At 51.6% G+C, this 24,744-nt stretch overlaps 1 protein-coding gene across 1 annotated transcript in view; it reads left to right on the top strand.

Moving 5' to 3' along the window:
- The first annotated feature begins 12,069 nt into the window (after positions 1 to 12,069).
- ROR2 (receptor tyrosine kinase like orphan receptor 2) overlaps positions 12,070 to 24,744 on the top strand; it is a 196,489-nt gene continuing 183,814 nt past the window's right edge. Inside the window, exon 1 of the mRNA XM_070400902.1 lies at positions 12,070 to 12,243. Within this exon, the coding sequence (XP_070257003.1) occupies positions 12,156 to 12,243 (88 nt within the window). The 5' untranslated portion in view covers positions 12,070 to 12,155. The remainder of the gene's footprint in view (positions 12,244 to 24,744) is intronic.

The following is a 24,744-nucleotide window of genomic DNA, read 5'->3' as shown; positions in this document are numbered from 1 at the left end:
GCTGCGTACCACCTGAGCCGCTGCTACCGCCTGAGCGGCCTCACCCGGTGGTGGGAGACTGGACAGCGCACTCCTCACCCTGCACGTGGCCTTTGGGCCGCGCTAGCAGTTATGACCCTAAGGCCCTGTTCTGACCCCAAAGCCCCAGCCACTCACATTTGAGGATACCTAAGTCCCAGAGTGGCCCCTGCATAATTGGGGGGGCCTCCTGCGCGTCTCTGTGGGACCTGTAACGCTGTGTATGTGTGTGTGGGGGAGGGGGTGCAGGGGGCACAGAACTGCCCGAGCACCCATCACGCCAGCACCAGCTCATCAGGGTTTGTGGGGTAGGAAGAAGAGCCCCCCTGCGGGCTGTGGCTGCCGTGCTGCTGGCCCAAATTTGGAAGATCAAGTCTTTCCTGGCAGCTCAGTGTTGCTCTGCGGAAAGCCCTTCGGGAAACGACCCTGGCTCTGGGATGGCTATGCTGCCCAGAGGGAAAGAGCATCCATGTGTGCGGGCGATCCGGAGCAGCTCTGCCTGCCTCCTGGGCACTGGCTGGGGCCTCCTTCCCTCAGAATGAGTGCTGTGATTTTGTCTATTTTAAATACTTTTACGTTGGACAATTTTGTATTATGCATGATAATCTACACTAATAAAAGAGAAACATGCAAATTAACCATCACTCCGCCACTTCGCTACACACACCAGCCAATCAGGAGCGAGTATGCAAATTAACCCAACTAAGATGGCAGCTGCCACAGAGCTGGAGTGAGCAGGAGGCTTGGGTTGCCCCCGGCGATGGAGGAAGCCAAGCTTTCCACTTGCCCTGGCCGGCCCTGGGCTCTGCTCAAGGCTACAAAGTTTCAATTATAGAAGATAAATAAATCCCAGATACCTGCTTCCAGCCGGCCATGGCCTCCGCGCAAGGAGGTGCTAAAAAAAAAAAGATAAAAAGATAAAAAGGAGAGGCTGGGAGCTTGGGTCGCCGGGGGGCGTGGCCAGCCTGAAAACGGCCATCGGCCCCTCACCCAGGCTGGCCAGGCACCCCAGCGGGACCCCCACCCTGATCTGGGACACCTTTCAGGGAAAACCAGCCGGCCCCCACCCGTGCACCAGGTCTCTATCTATACTAACAAAAGGGTAATATGTTAATAAGACTGGGAGACCTTCCAGACATTCTTCTGGACAAAGCCATGGTGGCGGGGCCGAGGTAGAGGCAGTTAGAGGCCAAGAGGGGAGGGCAGTTGTGGGTGATCAGGCCAGGATTGGAAGGCAGTTTTGGGTGATCATGCTGATGGGGGGCAGGGCTGTTGGGGTAAGCAGACCAGCAGGGGGGCCAGTTGAGGGTGAGCAGGCCATTAGTGGGGGTCAGCTGGAGGTGATCAGGACAGTGGGGGGGGGCAATTTGGAGTGAGCAGGCCAGCAGGGGGGCAGTTGGGGGCAAGCACACTGGCATGGGGGGGGCGGTTGGGGGTGATCAGGCTGGTGGGGAGCATTTGGGGTGGAGCGGGCTGGCAGCAGGGGGCAGTTGGGGCTGAGCAGGCAGGCAGGCAGAGAGGTTAGGGGCAAGCAGGCAGGCAGGCAGGCAGGTGAGTGGTTAGGAGCCAGCAGTCCCAGATTGTGAGAGGGATGTCTGACTGCCGGTTTAGGCCTGATCCTTGTAAACTGGAAGTAGGACATCCTTCGAGGGGTCTCAGATTGGAGAGGGTGCAGGCCGGGCTGAGGGACACCCCCCCCCCCCCCACTCCCATGTACGAATTTCGTGCACCGGGTCACTAGTTTTATAATAAATGGGAAGTAATTTGAAAGGGCTCCCTCTGGTCTGTGTTCATTGATTGCATCGTGTGAGTGTCCTGGGGCTGCCACAGGAAGGCCGCCGGGGGTGGCGGAAAACAGCAATTCCTCTGCTTCCGGTGCCATTCCTACTGACCATGTGTTGGCCTGGCCAGCCCAGCCCCTCCCAGGTGCCAGAAAAGGTCTGCCCAGGCCTCTCTCCAGCAGGCTTTTGGCGTGGGCACCGTCACTCCAGTCTTCTAGATGTGCTTCCTCCTACATGCCCCACTTTCCCCTTTCATCAGGGCACAGTCTTATGGATGAGGGACCACCCTGACGACCTCATCTTAGTTTGGTCATCTCAAAAGACTATTCCCAAATAGGCCACATTCACAGGTACCAGGATTAGGACTTCAACACCCCTGGGGCACCACAGTTCAACCCCTAACCTACATCAAAACGGGAGGGGCAGCTGTAAGGCAGGTTCTGCAGTCTCAGGCTGCCGGAGAGCGCCTGTGGAGCGCGCCGGTGGAGCGCGCCGGTGGAGCACGCCTGTGGAGCGTGCCTGTGGAACGTGCCTGTGGAGCACGCCCATGGCTGGATAGTTTTCTCTGCCTTTCAGAGATTGCGTCACGCAGGAGAGGGGCTGTCCAATAAGCCTGGCCGTTGAGGATCCATACAGGTAGAGAGTCTATATTTGCTTTTGAGACTGAGAAATAAATTATGTTTAAAGAGGATTTGAAAGATACTATAGGGATGAAATACTGTTGAACAAAATACTTATCAACATTAGTATTTTCATCTAATAATCCTACTGTAGTAAACATGGTGATAAAAACACACCTCTTTTTTTTTCCCCCAAAAAGAATCACCTATTATTTCTAACTGCCTTGTCAGGAAAAAGATTCTTACCACATGCGTGGTCTCGTGGGAAACTTTTGGATCTTTGTCCCTGGTTCCTGGCACAGAGCTCCTAAGACCTGTGAGTGTCTTTTTACTCATAACAAGCTCCTCGGAACCGTAGCTGTGTTTACCTGATGAGGAGACTCTTGAGGGCCCTCGGTAGCTTAGGAATGTGGACTGGTCACCCAAACACCAACCCATATTTAGAGAGTTCAACATTCAGCTCCCATCCCCAGTGGCCACCCCCACCCTCCCCCCCAACGCTGACCTCCGGGGAAGGGGGCGGGGCTGAAGACTGAGCTCAGTCACCAGTGGCCATAATTTAGTCACCCCTGCCTCTGCAGTGAGAGTGCCATCAAACCCCCTGCATGAAGGAGAACACGTGGAGGTGTGGGAGGTGTGCTCCCACAGGGGCTTGAAGGTGCCATGCCCTCTATACCTGGCCCTATGCATCTCTTTTATTTGGTGTTCCTGAGTTGCATTCTTTAGAACAAGCTGATAATAGCAAGTAAAGTGCTTTCCTGAGTTCTTTGAGCCGTTCTTACAAATAGGAGGATTGTGGGAATTCCCGACTGGCATCTGATGAGAGTGTTGGGGACTGGATGCTTAACCAGGGGATCAGATGCTAACTTTGGGTAGTTAGTGTCAGTAGAGAATTAAATTGTGGGAGTCCCAGTTGCTCTTTGGAGAAGACACCACATATTTGCTGTCAGGGGAGGAAAAATCTTCTCAACCTGAGTAAAGAGAGTAAGACAGAGCCTCCACTGGGCTGAGCCTGCTCCCGAGGCCCACCTGCCAGGTGGGAGCTGTCTTTGTACCAAACAATGAACCACAGAGAAAGACATTATTATCTGCCAGTGTCTCCTTGTTGCTCCCATTTCTTGGCATAACGATTGGAAAGCTAAATTAAAGTTTCTTCGTTATAGTGATTGCGCTCAAGCTTTATGGAGGCCTAAAGTTCATGGTTATTGGTGAAAACTGGAATCTTTGTTTCTTCAAACCTGAATCTAAATGTTTGGAATCAAGAAAGCCTATCTCAGCTATTTGTAGACATAAATGGTTGGAGATAAAATATACAAAACCACTGTTGTGAATGGATGTGTAATTTCAGGATAAGCCTATGATGAAGTTCACTTAGCCATGTAAGCATGACATGGAGGAATGGCTAGCATCTACACTAATAAAAGGCAAACATACAAATTGACCGGACCTTCGCTATGCCTTAAACCACACCCATCAGCCAATCAGAGCGACTATATGCAAATTAACCCAACCAAGATGGCGGCCGGCAGCCATGGAGCTGGAGCAAGCAGGAGGCTTGGTTGCCCCAATGATGGAGGAAGCCAAGCTTCCCACCTGCCACGGAGGCTCTGAGCTCCACTCAAAGCAACAAAGTTTCAATTATAGAAGATAAATAAACCCCAGATACCTGCTTTCAGCCAGCTGTGCCCACGGAGCTGGAGCAAGCAGGAGGCTGGGTTGCCCCTGGCGATGGAGGAAGCCAAGCTTCCCTCCACCCGCCCTGGCCAGCTCTGAGCTCCACTGAAGGCAACAAAGTTTCAATTATAGAAGGTAAATAAATCCCAGAAAAAAAATCAAAGAAAAAAAGGAGAGGCTGGGAGCTTCCGTCCCCGGTGGGCTTGGCCAGCGTGAAAACAGCCCTCAGCCTCTCACCCAGACTGGCCAGGCACCCCAGTGGGGACCTCCCACCCCAAAGGGGGTGTGGCCAGCCTGAAAACAGCCATCAGCTCCTCACCCAGGCTGGCCAAACCTCGATGGGGAGAGGGTCCCCTCTGGGGGGGGGGGGGTGCTTGACCAGCCTGCAAACAACCATCAGCCCCTCATCCAGGCTGGCCAGGCACCCCAGTGGGGACCCCCACCCTGAAGGGGGTGTGACCAGCCTGCAAACAGCCGCCAGCCCCTCACCCAGACTGGCCAGGCACCCCAGTGGGGACACCCACCCTGAAGGGGGTGTGACCAGCCTGCAAACACTCATCAGCCCCTCACCCAGGCTGGCCAGGCACCCCGAGCAGGACTCCCACCCTGATCCGGGGCACCCTTCAGGGCAAACCAGCCGGCCCCCACCCATGCACCAGGCCTCTATCCTATATAGTAAAAGGGTAATATGCAAACTGACCCTAAAAGCAGAACGACTGGGAATGACTGGTTGCTATGACACACACTGACCACCAGGGGTAGACACTCAATGCAGGAGCTGCCCCCTGGTGGTCAGTGCGCTCCCACAGGGGTAGCTCTGCTCAGCCACAAGCCAGGCTGCCAGCTGCCAGTACAGCGGTGGTGGGAGCCTCTCCCACCTCCTCAGCAGCGCTAAGGATGTCTGACTGCAGCTTAGGCCTGCTCCCCGCTGGCAAGTGGACATCCTCCGAGGGCTGCCGGGCTGCCAGAGGTATGTCCGATTGCCAGCTTAGGCTCAATCCCTGAGGGGGTCCCAGACTGCGAGAGGGCACAGGCCGGGCTGAGGGACCCCCCCCACCCCCACTGGGCCTCTAGTTGTTTTACAAAGATTTGCTACACATTAGAAAAAGACTGCCGACTGGTACCTGACAAGACTTACTGTTTGCCCTAAACCAGAGTTCAGCACATTGCTTCCTCCCGCCCTTCCTTCCTTCATTAGCAACTATTCTGCTGCCACAGCTCCGCACTGATGGGATTCGTCAGCCCCTTCCTTACAAAGCGTCAGATTAGCAGGGAAAATAGGCCCGCATCTAGTAACCCTGCCTCCTGCGGGTAAGGCTGTATTATGATGTGCCTCCAGGTGGGGCTCTAGGCAGAGTCCACAGGGAGCCAGCGGGCTCGGTGGGGTGAGGGCGACAGAGGACGTCTCCCTGAGAGGTGACACTGAAGGAGTCGTGGGGGCTACCTCAGCGAAGGAGCCAGGCGAGCATGCTCCAAGCAGAAGGGCTGCTGTGAAGAGGCCCCGTGTGGAGGGAGCTTGCTGGAAAGGAGCAGGCCAGCATGTGCAGGGGAGGGACCCACTGGGCCTTGCTGCAGGGCTCCGTGCGCATCCTCACCACGCAGCAGCTCTTGGAATGTTAGGGTTTAGTCTTTTTTTGTTTTTAAATATATTTTTATTGGTTTCAGGAAGAAAGGGAGAGGGATAGAAAGATAGAACCATCAATGATGAGAATCATTGATTAGCTGCCTCCTGCCCGCCCCCTACTGGGGATCGAGCCCGCAACCCCGGCATGTGCCCTTGACCAGAAATGAATCCAGGACCCTTCAGTCGGCAGGCCGATACTCTATCCACTGAGCCAAACCGGCCAGGGCAAGGTTGAGTCTTTAACTTAAGATACTAGCAAGCTGCTAGGCAGCAACAAAGTTAGACTTGGGTTTGAAAGACATTTGTGTGGAGAACTGATTAGAGCTGGGTGATGGTAGCCATGGGGAGACACCTTATCCAGGTGAGAGGTGATGTTATCCTGGGCTAGGGCCATGGCAATGGAGACAGAAAACATTAAGCAGAAAGCATCCGGAAAGCAAAACCAACAGGACGCGGTGTTGGAGTGGACATAGGGAGAGAGGGACGGGTCGGAGGCGGGCCTGGGTTTCTGACTGGTGGAGCTACAGGGATGGCAGTGCCCTTGGGTGAGGAAGGGAATTTCGGGAAAAGACTAACTTTGAGGCAGGGTTCATGGTAAACCAATTTTGTACAATTTGAGTTTGAGGTGCTATTGGGCCAGCCAAGTAGAAAGACCACAGAGATGATTGAATGCATAGGTCTGGAGGTCAGGGAGCAGGGGGGTTGGGGACATAAACTTCTGAGGTATAGGTGCAGCTACAGCTGTGAGCTGGAAAGGGATGTCTCAGTTGGAGGTCGTGGAACCAGAAGGGAGGATGGCCTAGGACCACACCCTGCACAACTGGAGAGGCAGAGCGGAGAGGACAGGAGGGCAGGAGGGCAGGAGGGCGGGAGGGTGGGAGGGTGGGAAGGGGGAAGGGTGAGAGGGCAGGAGGGCAGGAGGGCCGGAGGGCAGGAGGGCAGGAGGGCAGGAGGGCCGGAGGGCAGGAGGGCCGGAGGGCAGGACGAGCACCTACAGAAGCCGTGGGGGAGTGGAGCCAGGCGTTCTGGTGCCTGGAGCTGAGGAGCATGTGAGTCTCAGGAGGAGGGCGGCAGAGAGGCTGCGTGGGAGAAAGCAGAGGTGCCTGTTGGGTTTCCTAGCCTGGGTCCCGCTGATCATGGGGATTCAGGCCCAAAGCCAGATTGGCAGGAGAGTGCAGGGAAGGGATGGAGCCCTCTTATTTGGCAAGTTGGCTTATTTACCTCATTTTGTCCTTGGAATTTTGTACAGCTTGCTGCTATTAGAGCAGAAGGGTTCCGTTCAGTTTAGGATTTTCCTAACTAAAACCAACCAACCAACCAAACAAACAAACAAACAGAGTGGGAATCCCAGTGCACTGGTTGCGGGCACTGCCCACGAAGCCCAGTGGGCAGAAGGCTGTGAACTGTGCCCTCCACTGTCCAGACAGTGGTGCTCAAATATTCCAGTCTTACTGGTGTTTTTGGCCTGATCTAGCATTTACTGAGAATCAAAAAGCAGTAGCCATAAAAGAAAAAATAGGTTGGACATTATCATAGTAAGAAACTGTTGCTTATGAAAAGACATTGTTAAAAAAACAAAAAGACAAGCAGACACTGGGAGAAATATTTCTGTATCTGTATCTATATCTATATGTACCAGAAACGAGCTTACATCCAGAACATACAACAGACTCTTCAAACTCAAAAATAGGAAGATACGCAGCCCAGTTAAAAGATGAGCAGAAGATTGGCATAGAGGTTTCAGTAAAGAAGACATAGGAATGCGGAGGGGCTACTCCTCCGAGGCCCAGGATCCCTTGGCCCCTCCCACTGGCCCATCACAGCGCCTGGAATGCTTTCCCCAGGTATCCGCATGGCCCCTGAGCGGGGTCCTCAAGGAGTGCCTGGCTGCTCCTGTCACTCTCGTGGGCACTCGCCATGCTCGGTGTCTCCCCTCTTGCCTGTGGCTGTGCTTCCTGTTGGTGGGAGGGTAGTCAGCCTCCTATACACACACCCTATGTCCTTCCCTCCCACAGGACCAGCGCGACCTGTGAAACCAACAGGATCCTGCAGAGATGACTGCCGATGTCCAAGGCTAACTTACAGGACACTGCAGCTTCTGCCTGGCTCTCGCTCTGGGAAGCCAGCTGCCGGTTGTTGTGAGGATGTTCAGGGAGCCCTGTAGGGGGTCCAGGTGGCCTGCCCACACCCAACACTAACTTGCCAGGGATGTGCACAGGTTGCCCTGTGAAGATCCTCCTGCCCCAGGCAGACCTTGAGCCAGAGGTGCCCAGCTAAGCCTCTCCTGAATTCTTGATCTGCAAAAACTACCTGTGTGACATAAGAAATGTTTACTGTTTTAGCTGTTAGGTCTGAGGTGTTTGTTATGCAGCAATGCCTAACTGATATATGTGGGAAGGAGTAAGTAGCTCCCATGTGGCTAAGCCACATTCTTTTTTTTTTTTTTTTTTTTTTTTAAATTAAATCTTTATTGTTCAGATTATTACATTTGTTCCTCTTTTTTCCCCCCATAACTCCCCTCCTTCCAGCTCCCACCCCACCCTCCACCCTCACTCCCCACCCACTGTGTTCATCCATAGGTGCATGATTTTTGTCCAGTCACTTCCCGCATCTCCCACACCCCTTTTTCCCCCAAGAATAGTCAGTCTATTCCCTTTCTATGTCCCTGATTCTATTATAATCACCAGTTCATTCTGTACATCAGGTTATTTATTCACTTGATTCTTAGATTCATTTGTTGATAGATGCATGTTTGTTGTTCATAATTTGTATCTTTACCTTTTTCTTCTTCTTCCTCTTCTTAAAGGATACCTTTCAGCATTTCATATAATACTGGTTTGGCGGTGATGAACTCCTTTAGCTTTTCCTTATCTGTGAAGCTCTTTATCTGACCTTCAATTCTGAATGATAGCTTTGCTGGATAAAGTAATCTTGGTTGTAGGTTCTTGGTATTCAGCACTTTGAATATTTCTTGCCATTCCCTTCTGGCCTGCAAAGTTTCTGTTGAGAAATCAGCTGACAGTCGTATGGGTATTCCCTTGTAGGTAATTGAGCCTCTTTCTCTTGCTGCTTTTAAGATTTTCTCTTTGTCTTTTGCTCTTGGCATTTTAATGATGATGTGTCTTGGTGTGGTCCTCTTTGGATTCCTTTTGTTTGGGGTTCTCTGCGCTTCTTGGACCTGTAAGTCCATTTCTTTCACCAGGTGGGGGAAGTTTTCTGCCATTATTTCTTGAAATAGGTTTTCAATATCTTGCTGTCTCTCATCTTCTGGCACTCCAATGACTCTGATATTAGACCGCTTAAAGCTGTCCCAGAGGCTCCTTACACTATCTTCACACTTTCGGATTCTTTTTTCATTTTGCTTTTCCAATTGGGTGTTTTTTGTCGAATCTTTTGTTTGATTATTGTACTCCTCTGGTCTGCTATTGGGTATAATATTCTTTATTTCAGTCCGTGTATGCTTACTTTCTAATTTCTTTATCGTAGCATCGAGGGTCTCATTAGTTTTCGTGAGGCTCTGCACAAATTTATGGCAAGCCCTCAAAATTGCGATTCTTAGCTCCATATCCTCCATTTCTGTCATGTTTTTTTGTCTCCGCATCTTTTATGCTTTCTTGGTGCACCCCCTTGTGGTCTCTGTGCGCAGTCTTGTTCTAGCCAAGCCTTAATTGTTGTAGTTAACACTAGAGGGATTTGACCCCCAGGCCGACTGGCTATAGGAATCAGCTGTAAAGAAAAGTCTGCCTTCTGGGGAGGCGCTAATCCAGCCTTTGCCTGAGGCGATCAGCAAATGGCTGTGCGCAGGCTTTGGGCGGGGCGGGATCAACAGGGCGGGCGGAGGGAGCAGTTATGGCTACGCTCAGTCCCGTTCCCAGAGGCTCTGCTTCTCAGAACCCCGGCAGCCGCTGCAAACCTCGGAGAGAAAGCTGCCCTCAGGTTCCAACTGATGCCGGATAATCCCGCTTCTCCCGTTTGAGTCTGGGTCCCTAGAGACTCGCCCGGATCTGGAGCCCAGAGTCTGAGACTCACTCCCGACAGAAAACGACTACCGCGCCCTCAGCCACCAGCCCGCTTTGCGCGCGCACCTCGGTACCTTTGTATTTTCCACACTGCGCCGCCTCTGAGCCTCGATTTGCTGTTCTCTTTCCTTCTAGTTGTAGAGTCTCTCTTCAGCCAGCCTTCCTGTGGTTCTGGGTGATGTCCGTTCAGTCTTTTAGTTGTATTTTTGAAATGGTTGTTTGCGGCAGCGGTCTCCGGTGTTTACCTACGCCGCCATCTTGGTCTCTCCTGGCTAAGCCACATTCTATCAACTACTTACAAAGAGCATATTTTGATGCCTGTCATTTATAAGGTTAAATATTTTGTGTTTATCCCTCAGTTCTGAACCTGCAGGCAGGGGAGGAAGATGGGAGTGAGCAGAGACAGGGAGAACAGGTTTGGAGTTATAGGGGAGATTCTGGGGAAAGAGAAATGCTGAAAAGATAATTTTTAAGGAGCTTTAAGGAATCATGTGTGATATAACCCACATTTCTGACCCCACCCAAGAAACTGTCAGCAAAATGCATGCTGCTGTTCAAACTTTCGGTGGGGTTTGTGGGGAGCACAGTCAGATGGAAATTGCACACAGATGAGGGCTGAGCGCCATTGCATCATTTCCCCAAGTTCACACCAAGGAGGGGGGCAGGGCTGCGCCCAGGTCCTGGGACTGCGGCCTCCAGCTGTGGCAGCGGAAGCAGAGGAGCGCAGCTCGGCTGGACGGCTGGACCGCTGGACGGATACAGCTCTGCATACCGACCAGCGCACAGCCTCAGAGGACCTCCTCTGCTCCCGTCTGGACTCACTAGATCCAAGATGGAGGAGTCTGGAACTAAGTGCTTCAAGACCAACTTTTAAAGCCTTGTTTATCCTTCAGGCGTCCTTGAGGGCCCCTCTGGGGAGAAAACCCAAAGATAAAACCCCTGGCAGTCCGCAAACAGCACCGGGAGAGCAGGCCTCCCCCACCCTCCCCAATTGGGTCGGGCACCAGCAGTGGCCGAAGGAGCCTGTGTGGTGAGGCTGGGGCCAAGGCAGCTGGATAATGATTTCACCATCCTCTCCCATCCTCCCGACCCCCTGCTGCCCCGGCCAGTGATGGTCAGTCCCTCCTCCAATCTGCATGAGGAATGAGAAGAGTGCGGGATGTTCCCCCAAACAGACTCAGCAAAGACAGCGAGAGGCCTAACTCATCAGGGGCAACCTCAGCCTTGTCCTCAGACCTTAGCGACAGCGTTTTCATTTCCTGCCACGTGTGAGGGAGGCGGAGGGGCAATTCCAGGGGTGCACACTCAGGGGTCTCCCTAATACACCCCAACTAACAGAAACGGTGCTTGAGCAAAAACGCCAAACTGCTTTATGGTCAGTTAGAAGATCTCACACAACAAATAACAGACGCTGGAGTTTCCAAATCCTTTCTCCAAGAGAGCAAAAACAAAGGAAATTCCTAAGTTACTCACTGTAGGGACAGGCCTTCCAATTTCAGGCCTTTGCATGTGTTAAGCAAAACCAAGAATAAGCAAGAAAATATGCCATTTGAATTGCGTTCAAAATGTTTTTTACAACTGAAGCAAATTACTTTTGCATGTTCTGGGGCTCTGCAGAGAACAGTGTTCTGCCTTTAATGAGTAAAATCACACAATTGGCTTTTAACAGTGAACCAAAAGCTGGGGTGGCTTCAGATAGCATTGCGCTCCCGGGGCCTCTCCATGCAGCCCCACCCCAGCAGTTTCGGAGCTTTCTGGAGGGACACGATGGTCCCCAAGGGCGCCGGCGGCTCTTCCATTTCCTCGGACCTTTCCCGTCCCCAAGCCCTCGCTTCGGCTGAGCCCGCGCCGCTGGGCGCTGGGACTGGGCGGCTCTGAGTGACCTCCCGGGGAGCTGGCAGGGCGCAGTGTCGTCCTGACCTACTGCCTTCTGACCGGGTCCCTGGGCTCCCGCACCCTGCACGTGGGTGCGGCTGGACGTCCCAGGCGCCACCTTTGTGGCCCGGCGTCCCGAGGCGCAGGCTCGAGGGCGGGAGCGGGAGGCAAGTCCCCGGACGAGCGGCGCCCCGGGTCCGGGCCCCCAGCTTCCCGCGCGCCACGCCCGCCGCCGGCGCGTCCCTCCGGCAGGGGGCGCCTGCCGGGCCTCGCTCTGCCCATCGGGGCGGGCGAGCGGGGACCCTGCCTCCTGCGCGCCCGCGGTCCGCCCCTCGCGCTCGTCCCGGCGGCCGGATTGCCAAGCCCGCGTCCCCGAGTCCTGCCGTCCGCCCGCGCCCGGAGAGGAGGCGACCACGAGTTCCTCGAAAGGGACCATCTTGCGAAGCGCCCCGGAGAAAGGCCACGGACGCGCGGCCGACAGGGGTGGTGGCTCCCGGCCCCCCGCGCCGCGCCGGCCCCCCGCCCGGCCCCCACGGCCCGCGGCATGGCCCGGGGCCCGGCGCTGCCGCTGCTGTGCGCCCCGGCCGTCTGGGCGGCCACCACGCTCCTGCTCCTCGCGCCCCGGACCGCAGGTAGGACCGCGCGCCGCCGGGCTCCTGGCTGAGCCCGTCCCTTCCGCTCCGGGCCCGCCCGCCGCCCGCCGCTGGGGTGCTTTCCACTCGGCGCGCCCCGGGCCGGCGGAGTGTTTCCAGAGGCCGGCGCCGCCGCGGGGAGCCCTTCGCCGGGTTTCCAAGGGTCGAGAGTGGGAACGCGGCCCGGCCCGGGTCCTCAGACGTGGCCCGTGCTTCTCCGGACTGACTCGGCCTCTTCCCTGAGGTTCTCCCCGCGCCCCGGGAAGCGGGCCCCCGACCCCGCCGCTCGGTTGAGCGGGGCTTCGGCTTCCCTTTTGTTGGCCCCTTCCCCTCCCCCACCGCCGGGAGGTGGCCGAGGCGGCGTGTCCTGTGCTGGGGGTCGGCGGTCCCTGGGTGGTCTCGGACCACCTTCGGGCCTCACCCCAGGATCCGGGACGAGGCGCACAGCTGGAGGGACTGGCCCGGCTCCCGGATGGCACTGTCCTCAAGGGGCACCCACTGTCCCGGGAGGCCCTGCGGGAGCTCCGCGGCGCGTAGGACCTGCCCCCAGGTTCACCGGCGCTGGAGGGAGCGGCCTGGGGTGCCGGAGGGGGAGGTGCGCTCGCTCTCGCCGTCCAGACCCGGGGAGCACCCGGCCTCTGCACCGCGCGGCCGGATGCGGGGTATCCTGCCGGCTTGGGGCAGGCGCCGTGCTCCGGGTCGGAGGTTTGCAAGCTGAAGCTCGCCTTAAGTCCTAAAATCTGAGCCGCCTTCTTACCCGCAAGTAGGTCTCAGGGCTGCCCACCGCACTCTTGGTGCCCCACCCCGCATTCTTCCGCGCGGGCGAGAATCGGGGGACCCGCGCCGTGTGGGGCTCGGCGCCTGCTGCGCGCCCGGGGCCAGTCCTCCGACCGGCGTGCTGGGCAGCCTTCCCGGGCGTGTGGGCCGGAGCAGATGCTGACTCCGCCGGACACGCCTGGTCCCTGGACTGGCGAAGGGGATGCGGTAACGTTGCGGTCTCTCAGAACATCCCCCGCTCGCGGGAGTAACGCGCTCCATTCGCAAGTCAGTTTGAGGCTCAGACATCCCTGTGCCCGCCAGGACGCTTCTCCCTTCCGAGTGGGGGTTCCTTTGCGGCGCTGTTGGCTGGGTGGGTGTGGGTGTGGGTGTGGGTGTGGGTGTGGGTGTGGGACCGACTCCAGGACGCCAGGGGGGCGGGAGTGTGCGGGGCGGGGGGCTTTAGTTGCTTTTTCGGGGGCGGGGGCGGGCTCAGGGCTGGAGGGGGGCGTCTGGGAAAGGGCGATGAGCCTGCCGCTTACATCAAAGTTGTAACTAGAACAGGAAAGTGGCTCGCATTTCGGGCGCCGTGGTTTCCTCGTTTCCAGCTGAGTTTAAGAAATCTCTGAGGAACGAAGCAATCCTGTGTCATTTTCGCTAACTTTTGAATCCTGTGTGGAGGTAATTTTATTTTTCCAGTAATATAATAGTAGGCTCTCTTGGGGGAGGGAATAGGAAGCTTAAGCAGCTTTCTCTCTTGGAATTAGCTGAAAATTCAAAGAATATGGTCATATTCAAAATATGAATCAGTTTTACGATTACAGGAGATTTGGGTTTTTGGCATCTTTTCTGCTGTGACGATGAATCCATATAATTTGAGTGCGTTTTGTACACGAAAAGTAAGTTACTGTGTAAAAACATTGAAAGGTTATGTTAAAAGGATTTAGAAGTTCTTATTCTCCCTTTCTGTGGAAGGCTCTGCCCCAAGGAGACAAACCCCTGACTGGGGACTGTGTTCCCCGCCTCGGTGGGTGAGCTGGGAGGGGGGTTTCGGGGTCGCCCACTCCCCATTCGACGGTGAAGTGTTTACTTCTGGCCCGGATCCCTGGCGCGATGGTGATAATAAACAAGGATAGTGACCCACTTGGAAGTCAATGAAAACATCTTGAATAAGACTTCGTGGAGAAAGAACAGTTTTATGTATGCAGCAAGGCAACATGTTTTTCTTATTATGGCTGTGTACCAAGCGAAGAAGCCGTGCGCATTGGAAATGTTTCAGCATTTAATGGTGAGAGCGAGTTTAACCCTCACGTCTACTGGATAAAGAATGCCATCCTGAGGCTGAGCACTGCCCATCTGTGCGACATCCGGTCTAAGCTCTCGGCCAAGCAGCGGGTGACTGGAGGGGGCTGGTGGGGGGCTGGTGGGGCTGAACTTCCCACGGGTGCAGTGCCGGTTAGAGCACCCCCGAATTCTGCTTATTTTGCATGCAAAAAGCACGTCGGTCCAGAAGTGCTCATTTACGGGGTAGGTTTTGGTGACAGTGACCTGCAGATTTGGGAGGCACCCTGGAGTAACACTTCTATTTTTATTGGTAAACCTTCCTAGTGTTTGGTTAAAGGGCAGCTCTAATTGGTACTTGTAAGTCGTTGTTTGTTAGGGTGTGACTTGCCTTGTTTTACCCTCGGAGACAGTTAAGCCTGGCAGAGTTGGAATTTTCCCCTGACCTTTTTTGGGGGAATCTTTTCCCTGAGATCAATGGAATGAAAATGCCGGAGTAGGGGAACAGCCTGTCTGACAGGGAGGGAAGATGAATCCCCTAAAGCCAGGTTTCAGCGGGAGAAGGGGCACTCCTTTAAAATGCATTCCAGGGGAGGCCAGGATGTGGAAAATCATCATTATCATTGGAATGGAACTGGGTGTGAAAGGCTGGGCCTCCCGGCTGCAGAGCCCGACCAGTCTGATTAGGTACAGGAAATTTGTGTGCTCTAGTGCCTGCCCCGGGAGCTCTAATTACACTAATTCCAAGTGTAGTCAGGGCGAAGAAAGTGGGCTACGAAGTGTTACCCCTCCCCCCAGGTTCATCACCGTCTTCCAATGCCCGCGGCCTTTTGGTGTTTATCTGGTCCATTTCCTGGGAACCTGGAGGGGGGCTTGTGCCCCACCCCCAAGCTGGCGGTTACCACGTGGAGAAGGGCTGGACTAAGGTGGGTTTACCTGCTGTGGCTCCTGCAGGAGGGGTGTCCTTACGGGCCGTGACTGTTCCTGGTGAAGAGAGTTAAGATGTTAACTCGAGGCATTAAGGTGTCTCCTTTTTTGGAGACGGCAGTGACCACCAGTGGATCCCTTGAATACCATGCCCGAGAGGTTTCAGAGTGAGGGGGCAGCACTTTGCAGAGGGCGCATTCGGTGCGGTGAAGTCCGCGTTTTGTGTGGCCAATAGCATTTTCATGAAGGGCTCTTTCGGCTGAAAGGACTGGTTCTGGAAACTGCTTCCCAGGGACCCTTCCTGGGGTCTTTGGTTTTGGTTGTTTGATGGCAGGACTGCTCCAGATGTCAGTTCAGCACACAGGGAGGGCAGCTGGAGTTTTGAAGTGAAAATCAGAGCAAAACAAGGAGCTTGGCCCGTTAATTATGGCTGCACCGACTGGGTTTGCACCAGCCTCCTCCTCCTAGTGTGTATATATTTGGTTTGATGGAGCAGTTTGCCAAATTGGAAATAAGGGTGAGATGGTGCTGGTTCAGTGTGCATTTGTCATAAAATATGTCTGGGGTGTGATCTGCTTACAATCATATTAACTGAGTGGCCAAGGAATTGCTGAACAATGTTGGAAAATTTCAGAAAGCTTTTCAAAAATTGGGAATTGTGTTGGTGTGGTTAGCTCCATTGTTGGGATTTCTGGCTTTTTTTTTTTTTTTTGTAACTTCTATCTCTCAAAGAATAAAAAAATTCAAAGCCAAAGGGAAGGAAATAATTACAGAAAAATCTAGCCTAATTGGAATAAGTGGCTTATCCTCTACGAAGTCTTAAGTTCCAGTGGGAGGTAGTGTGTGTCTTTGTCGTTGGAATGAGCTTCAGTAAGCACCCTGTCACGTTTGAGATGTTATCTGGGGAGAAGTATCTGCTTTTTCAAATCCCCGGGAGTGGGGGAGGGTTTCCCCAACTCTTAAATGCTCCCTCACAATGGTTTCCACACCCTCTCCTCCTGGTGGGCCAGTTAACCAGCCTGCAGCTAACTTGTAGAAGTCCTCCCTGCAGACTTGTGCGGTGGACTGTGGCCGCCAGGCACGTATAGCTGTTTAGGTTAAAGTTAGTTAAGCTGAACGAACTAGTTGCATTTCTTTAGCTGCCTGTGGCAGTTGGCTGCCACCACTCTTGTCACTGTTGCTTCAGGAACATCTCCTAAAATTGGGAGCAAGGAGGGACTTCCCGATGTTTGCTTAGAGTTTTGTTTGTTGATTGTGGGAGATTTGAAGGAAGAAATGAACTGGATTAACTCTGATCTGTGGAACCAGAGGGCCCTGCCGGTGTGATGACCAAGGCAAGGAAACCTGAGCTATAGGGAGTGAGTAGGGTTTGGGGGGCCCTGAGGAACTGGGTGGGGACATAAGAGTTCCATCTAGAATGTGAGCAGCCACAGATGGATGGGACTCTAGAGGGGGTAGGAAGGGAGTGAGGAAGCTTTGGGCACAATTTCTGAGTCACATCCCACGTTGGGTAAAGTCCGCCTGGTAGCCCTGTCAATCATAGAGTGTTATTTTGTGTTTTTGACACTTATAGAACATTGGGAAATAACATTTGGAAATTGGGAATTTTCTTTCTGACAGTGAAATAGCACCCAGATCGCCATATCATCAACTTTTATAACATGGGGCTGGTGTCCAGAGCAATTTAAAATGGTGAAAAATCGAGCACCACAATAATTCTATAGGAAGAGATGGTGACCAGGTGTGTGCTTGTCTTAAAGAGGTGAGGGGTGGATGGAGGACAGGATTGGAGGGATGGCTGGTTGTGCATCTGCTTATTTTTAAAAAAGGAACATAAAGGAGAAACCAGAAAGTGATGTCAATGCTCATCTTCATGAATGCATATGCATGATATACATTATTAGGTATGTGCATAAGTAGATCCTGTTAGCCACTTTTAAGTGTACAACACAGTGGCATTCAGTGTATTCACATTGTTCTGCCACCATCACCACAACCGTCTCCAGAACTTTTCTCTTCCCAAACTGAAACTGTCCCTGTTAAACACTAATTCTAGTCCCTCTCCCCTGACCCACGGCACCCACCCCCCCCATTTTCTGTCTGTATGAGTTTGACTACTCTGGGCACCTCAGATAGAGTGGAGTCACCTGTATTTGTTCACTTGTGCCTGGCTTTCACTTAGCATGGTGTTGCCAAGGTTCACCTGTGCTGTAGCATGTGTCAGGCCTTAACTTTTTAAAGGCTGAATAGTATTCCATTGTGTGCGTACACGCCTCTCACACACCGTGTGTGTAGCACACTTTGTTTTTCCATCTGTTGGCAGATGTTTGGATTGTTTCGCCTTTTGGGTATTGTGAGTAATGCTGTTATAAGGTGTCTGTTTGAATCCTGCTTTCAGTCTTTTGGGTATTTACACAGAAGTAAAATTGCTGGATTATATGGTAATTCTATTTTTAATTTTTTAAAAATATATTTTATTGATTTTTTACAGAGAGGAAGGGAGAGGGATACAGAGTTAGAAACATCGATGAGAGAGAAACATCGACCAGCCGCCTCCTGCACACCCCCCGCTGGGGATGTGCCCGCAACCAAGGTACATGCCCTTGACTGGAATTGAACCCGGGACCCTTCCGTCCGCAGGCCGATGCTCTATCCACTGAGCCAAACTGATCAGGGCTATTTTTAATTTTTGAGGAACCACCATACTGCCAACACTTTTTATTTTCTGTTTTATTGATGACAGCCACAATGAGTGTGAGGTGCTATCTCATTGTGGTTTTGATTTGCATTTCTTTAGTGACTAGTGATGTTGAGCATCTTTTTGCATCAGCTGTATGTATTTCATGACCAACTATATATATAAAAGTCTAAGCAACCGTTATGACCAAACAACCAGAATGACTGGAATGACTGGAGCGATCAGACGACTGGCTGGTAGCTATGATGCGCACTGATCCAGACCTTACTGCTGGGGCCCTGACAGCCCTGAATCTGGTTCACCCGCACCCCGGACCCAGACAGAAGGGAGGAGAGAGCCTGATTCCTTATGGAATTGGCTGTTGGCTAGCTTGCTGTTGGGGCCACCCTCCTGCCCTCCTGCAGTCCCTCCCTGTGGCGGGCTGACCGCCCCTGATCAGCCTCAATTGCTGGCTAGGCCGAGGGACCCCACCCATGCAAGAATTCGTACACCAGGCCTCTAGTTTGTATGTTTTCTTAGAGAAGTGTCTCCAGATCCTTTGCCCATTTTTAAATCAGATATTTTTGGTTGAGTTATAGGACTTCTATATATTCTGGATATTAACTCCTTATTAGATAAATGATTTGTACATATTTTCTGTGGGCTGCTTTTCCACTCCATTGATAATGTCCTTTGATGCACAAAAAGTATTTAATTTTAATGAATCCAATTTATCTATTATTTTCTTGTTTTATCTGTGCTTTTGGTGTCATATCCAAGAAATAATTACTTAGTTCAAACTCATGAAGCCCCCCCCCCCCCCACCCCCCATGTTTTCTTCTAAAAGTTTCATAGTTTTAGCTCTTGTGTTTAGGTCCTTAGTTTATTTTGAGTTAATTTTTGTATATGGTGTTAGGTAAGGATCCAACTTCATTCTTTTGCATGTGGATGTCCAGTTTTCCCAGCATCCTTTGTTGAAAAGATTGTTCTTTCTTCCTTGAATTGTTTTAGCACCTTTGTCATTTGCCACATCCCTGGGCTCGCCATTGCATTGGTCTGTGTGTCTGTCCTTATGCCACTTTTTGATTACTGTAGCTTTGTGAGGTATGTTTTGAAATCAGAGGTTTGAATCCTTCAACTTTTTCTTTTCCTAGGTTGTTTTGACTATTTGGGAGCCCTTAAAACTCCATATGAATTTTAGGGAGGATTTTCTATATCTGCAAAAAACGTCATTGGGATTTTGATAAGGATGGCACTGAACCTGTAGATGGCTTTGCATAGTATGGGCATCTTAACAAGTCTTCTAGCCCACAAACGTGGATGTCTGTGCATTTAGATCTTTAATTTCTCTCAGCAGTGTTTTGTAGTTTTCAGTGTACAAATCTCTCATCCACTTCATTAGATTTGTTCCTAGGTATATTTTTCTTTTTGATGTTATTGTGAGTGGAAATGTTTTCTCAATTTCCTTTTCAGATTGTTCTTTGTTAATGTATAGCAAGCAATGCAACTGATTTATTTTGTTTTTAATTAACAGGTCTGGCTGTTAATTAAAAGAAATAATTCAAAGCCAAGGCCCAAACTGTAAGAGAACATTTACTGGGTAAATCACAGAGATATAAAAAGTAATTCATAAAAGAAGTGGGCTTAGGAAACAGGTCATAGAGGTAAAAGAAGGGTCCTAGGAGCCTGAGAGTGAGGAAGCTAATGGTAACTGCAGAAGCAGACTCTCATGGTTAGCGGTCGCCAACCGGTGGTCCATGGACCACTGGTGGTCCGAGAAGTCCGAAAGGTTGGCGACCGCTGCTCATGGTGACACAAACCAGCAAGCCTAGGTGGAGGTGCTTCTTCCCCCCTTCCCCCTTTCCCCTTCCCCCCTCTCCCTTCCCCCTCCCCCTTTCCCCTCCCTCTTCCCTTTCCTTAGAATATGTTGATTTTAGAGAGGAAGAGAGAGAGAGAGATTGAGAGATTGAGAGGGAGGGAGGGAGGGAGGGAGAGAGAGAGAAACATTGATGTGAAAGAAACATTGATCAGCTGGATTGAACCTACAATTTAGGTATGTTTGAGGAAATACTCACCTGTCTGAATTCAAAGGATGGACTTGGAGACAGAAAATATGGCGAAAATGAGACTTTTAATAATATAGTCTCGAGAATGGGTGTCTTTGGTGACAGGCACAAGGTGACACTTATCCTATTAGGTAGCAAGGCGATATTTATCCTGTTGCCTGTGAGTCCCTCCTGTAGTTCCTCATTGGCTGAGTACTGTGGAGTTTACAGCCTATCCCAATGACACCTCGGTCTTATTGTCTCCTGTTGGGTTATTTAAAAAAAAAGGGCTGACGCTTTTTCTAGTTGCCTCCATCTCCCTTTGTGCAGAGTGGGATTCCAGGGGGGCCTGTGCTCCAGCGAGGACTTGCCGATGGCATCATTGGAGCCTCTGATAAAACTGCATGTGGACGCATGTTATGCAAAAGCATCTCCAAGTTTACGCTCCTGCGTGTATTCTTTGCACAGAGGTTCTGCTGAGCGGTTCTTGCTCTTAGGAAGTGCACCCAGGTGTTATGGGGAAGGGTGTGACCTCTGCAGTCTCCTCTGAGAGAAAGACGGGGTGAGGGGTTTCTGGGTCCCGCCTCCCTTGGGACTCTGGGACCTGGGTCTCACACGATTTCGAGCGCTGGGCCCCTAGTTTTAAAATAAAGAACTTAAAGTGTTGAATGGTACAAATGTGTGACTGTAGCCAGTGGAGTCAATAATAGAGTTTAGTGAATTCTCTTAGAAGAGAGACTCAAATGGTTATACTTTTATTGGAAATGGTGTCAGACCTCACACAGGGATGGGGAGGGTGGGGTCCACATGTCTTTGAGGACAGACAGCATTTGATGGACGGGACTGAGAATCACTGAATCTTAATCTTGTGTCTGGGTCACCAGAACTTCTCACACGTCTCCTTTGCCTTTTCTTCTGGAAGACGTCACGTAGATGTGAAGGTAGAGTGGTGCTGCTTCCCCAGCCTCAGCAGGCACCGTGCCCGATAGGTCTGCACCATCCCCTGGGCCACTTGTGAGACTAGACAGCCGTCATGTTTTACCTGGAAACTGCAGCACGAGTGGGGAGAACTGGTTTCCACAAAAGCGCAGTGCTGTGCTCACAGGCCTCACAGGCAAGTGTGCCGGACACCAGGCCTGCCCGCCTTCCCGGCCCTGGAAATGGCCTCTCACACTGGGTCCCTTCACGGCAGTGGGAGGCCAGGTGCACCCACCAACCTTGGCTTTTATTGCCAGAACGGCCTGCAGTCAGACCCTGGGTTGTCCCTTGGGCCTGGGTTCGACATTCCAGCAGGTGCGGAGGCCCAGGGACCCTCCCCCACTTGCAGGAGGGCTGAAGGGCTGCGTAGGAGGGTCCCATGGAGCTTGACCTAATCCAGCTCTTCCAGGTCTCTCTTCCGACCCCCTCTTTCCGGGTGTGCTCTGCTGCCTCCGCCACCCCCACGAGAAGTGCTCTGCAGTGGCCCGTGGAGTGGGGTCATTCTCCACCATTCTCGGGGCCCTGGACTTATTAAAACCAGGGGTTGTGAGGGGTAGAAAGGGAGGGAGGAAGGCATGTTAGCTTCAGGTGCGTGCTGCCCCTCCCCCTTTGCAACAACAAAAGACAGTTTTGTGCTCCTTGTGGAGGGTTTGGCATCCCCCTTGGAAATTCAGATCGACGGTTGGAGAGAATGTGTTCACAGCATACAAGACAGATGAAGGGGCTTTGTAAATAATTCATAAAATGAATAACAAAAATAAGTGCCCCAATTAAAAGAAGGGCACAGGGTAGAGCAGGCAATTTGCAGAACAAAAAGTACAAAAGGGCAAACATTGAGGAAAAGAGTTTGGGGTTATTAAGATTTAAGGAAGTGCAAATTGTAATAGAGTAACACCAGTGTTTGAGTTTTGACGGCAAGCTAAGTGGAGGAGGAAGCATGTGTCAGGGTGATGTGGGGAGCACGGCATTGTGGTGTGTAGGTTGCCACTCTGAGGACAATTGGACATTGTCTGTTAACATTTAAAAACACATATTCTGTTGCCTGCTCTAAAAACAACACATGTGCCCGGGGGGCATGCTGCTCCCTGCTGCACTGTTTCTAATGGTGCGAAACTAGAAGCATTGGTATGTCTTTTAAAGGGAGCCCTAACCGGCCTCGTCTCAACTATGGATTATTATGCAACAACTAAATGAATTTGGAGACCTGTGGATGCCACCAGAGGGAAATTTCAAAGAGAGATTTAGGGTGGGAAGAAGGTTGCAGAAGGATATGTGTTGCACAGGATTGATCTAAACAGTCCCACCTCCTCGCCCATTTCTGTGGCGACACCTAAAGCAGCATATGGGAGAGAGTTAAGAGGATGTTGAGGTGGAAATACGATTGGAGCTGCCTTTCAGAATTTACAGTTTCATAGATTTGTAGATACAGAGAACAAACTGATGTGCCGGAGGGGAGGGGCTTGGGTAAATGGATGGGAGAGGGGAGGAGATGAAGATGTGAAAACTTCCAGTTATAAAATAAGTCGCTGGCATGTAATGAACAGCACAGGGAATATAGTCAATAATATCTGGTAACTGTGGTTATTAGATGTTATTGACTGATGGTGACCACTTTATAAGACAAATAAACCCTGAACCACTATGTTATATATCTGAAACTAATGTAATATGGTATGGTCAAAAGGTACAAACTTTTATTTATAAGCTAGGTACTAACGATGTAATAGACAACATGATGACTGTTGTTAGCACTGCTGTGATAGCTGGAAAGTTGTTAAGAGAGTTAATCCTAGGAGTTCTCATGACAGGGAAAATGGTTTTCTTTATTTGATTTTTCTTTTTATTGTATCTCTATGAGATGATGGATGCTAACTAAATGTATTGTGGTAATCATTTCACAATATATGTAATTCAAACTGTTGTGCGGTGCATGGTAAGCTTATCAGTGATATACATCAATTATATCCCAGTAAAACTGGAAAAGAATTTTAAAAACCACCCTGAATTTACAGTTTCAAGTTTTTATGGCTTAAGTCATTACTTAATGACTTTGAAAAAATATGTTTTTTATTGATTTCAGAGAGGAAGGGAGAGGGAGGGGTAGAGAGATAGAAACTCAATGATGAGAGAAACAATGATCGGCTGGGGATCGAGCCTGCAGCCTGAGCCTGGGCCCTGACAGGGAATCAAACAGATGACCTCTTGGTGCCTGGGACGGGGCTCAACCACTGAGCCACGCCGGCCAGGCGTACTTACTGACTTTTTATGAAGAGAATATGATACTGTTACAGATTGAATTGCGTTTCCTTCCTCCAGGAAAGATAAGTTAGCGCCCTGACTCCCGGTACTTCAGAATGTGACCTTCCTCGGAGAGGCCTTTACGAGTAAGACGAAGTCACTGGGGACCCTGATCCAGTTGACTGTGTCCTCACAGAAAGGGGGAAATGGACACAGAGCCAGGCACGCACCGAGGGGAGGCGAGGTGAGGCCACAGAAAGGCCGCCTGCAAGCAAGGAGGGAGGTCTCAGGAGAAACCAGCCCTGCCCTTGATCTCCGACTTCCAGCTTCAGAACCAGGGCGTGAAGTGGCCGTCGTTTATCTGTCTTGGCTGTGGTGCTTTGTGAAGGCGGCCCTAGCTGACTCATACTTACAGGTCTACACTTACATGCATGCTAATCAGGCACTCTTTTCCTTTTTTCTTTTTTTAAAAGGTCAGTGCAAGGCAACTTTATTGACTCATTTTGTAATGAAAGCAACAATGAAAAACACACTCAGAGCAGTAAGACGTTTCTTAAGCAGGGAAAAATGAGGCTCCTTTCGTAGCCTGTGCTAAAATGAGCAGTCTAAAAAGGGAAAAACGACCGAGAAGGTTGAAAACACTGTTGAGTTCATTCTAAGACATCTGTATGAAAAAAGACGGCCTTACTGGACTCTGAAAAGGAGACTTTCGAAACAGAGACCTCTCCTTCACGGAAACGAGGTCTCGCATCAAGGATTATCTTGGCAACAATGACTAGTTGACATTTCCGGGATGCCAGCGGTGGAAACGGCTTTTGTGGCTGGTTTAAGAGGCAGATTCCAAAAGCAGTGGGAAGTCACCTCTAATTATATCAGCTTGAGTCTTGACCATGGACTTGATTGGTGAACGGTTCACAGCAGGACTTCTACAAACTACAAGCGCTGTTGGCAACTTGATCTTCACTGGTCTGTTGTCCATTCTTCCTTTTTTGTTTTTTTTTGTATTTTTTCCTATTGATTTTATTTTTGGAGCATCTGCAAGGGAATTTGATAAAAAAGGTTCTACTGCTAACCCCTTCTACCTGCTACACACAACACCCCTTCTGGGACTTGCGTGTAGCTAACAGGCTGGGCCCAGGGCTGGGTAGAGCTCTCTGTGCACCCACGGTCTGGCATGGCGAGTCCATCCTGGAGAGCTTGGCATCAGAGGGTGTCCTTCCCCCGGGAGAGCTTTGGGCCGGCGGTGCTGCTGTGAACCGCGCTGGCCAGCCCTGGGTGGCCTCTGGGCGCTTCTGTGCCACCGGCCCCCTTTCCAGGCCTGCTCTTCAAGGGTCATTGGTCAGCCACCCACCTGCCTCTCCACCTTCCTCCCGCTGATTGCCTGGCTGTCCAGGGGGGAGTTGAGCCTCAGAGCAAGTGAGGTGGCCCCTCTGTGAGGGAGCTCCAAGATGCCAGGCTCCCACCCAGCCTGTTTCCCTCAGGGAAGCCTGCGGAACAACAGAAACAAAACCCAAGGAGAGCAGACATGTTTGGGAGCTGGGATTGTGAGGCTGTCAGCCTGTTCATTTATCTGGTCTGGGGGCCTTTGAAGTAGGGGGC

The sequence above is a fragment of the Myotis yumanensis genome, unplaced genomic scaffold (genome assembly GCF_028538775.1).
Source record: "Myotis yumanensis isolate MYYU_CA2020_CCGP unplaced genomic scaffold, mMyoYum1.0.hap1 SCAF_21, whole genome shotgun sequence".
Classification (NCBI taxonomy): Eukaryota; Metazoa; Chordata; class Mammalia; order Chiroptera; family Vespertilionidae; genus Myotis; species Myotis yumanensis.
This window is presented reverse-complemented; position numbering and strand designations above follow the sequence as displayed.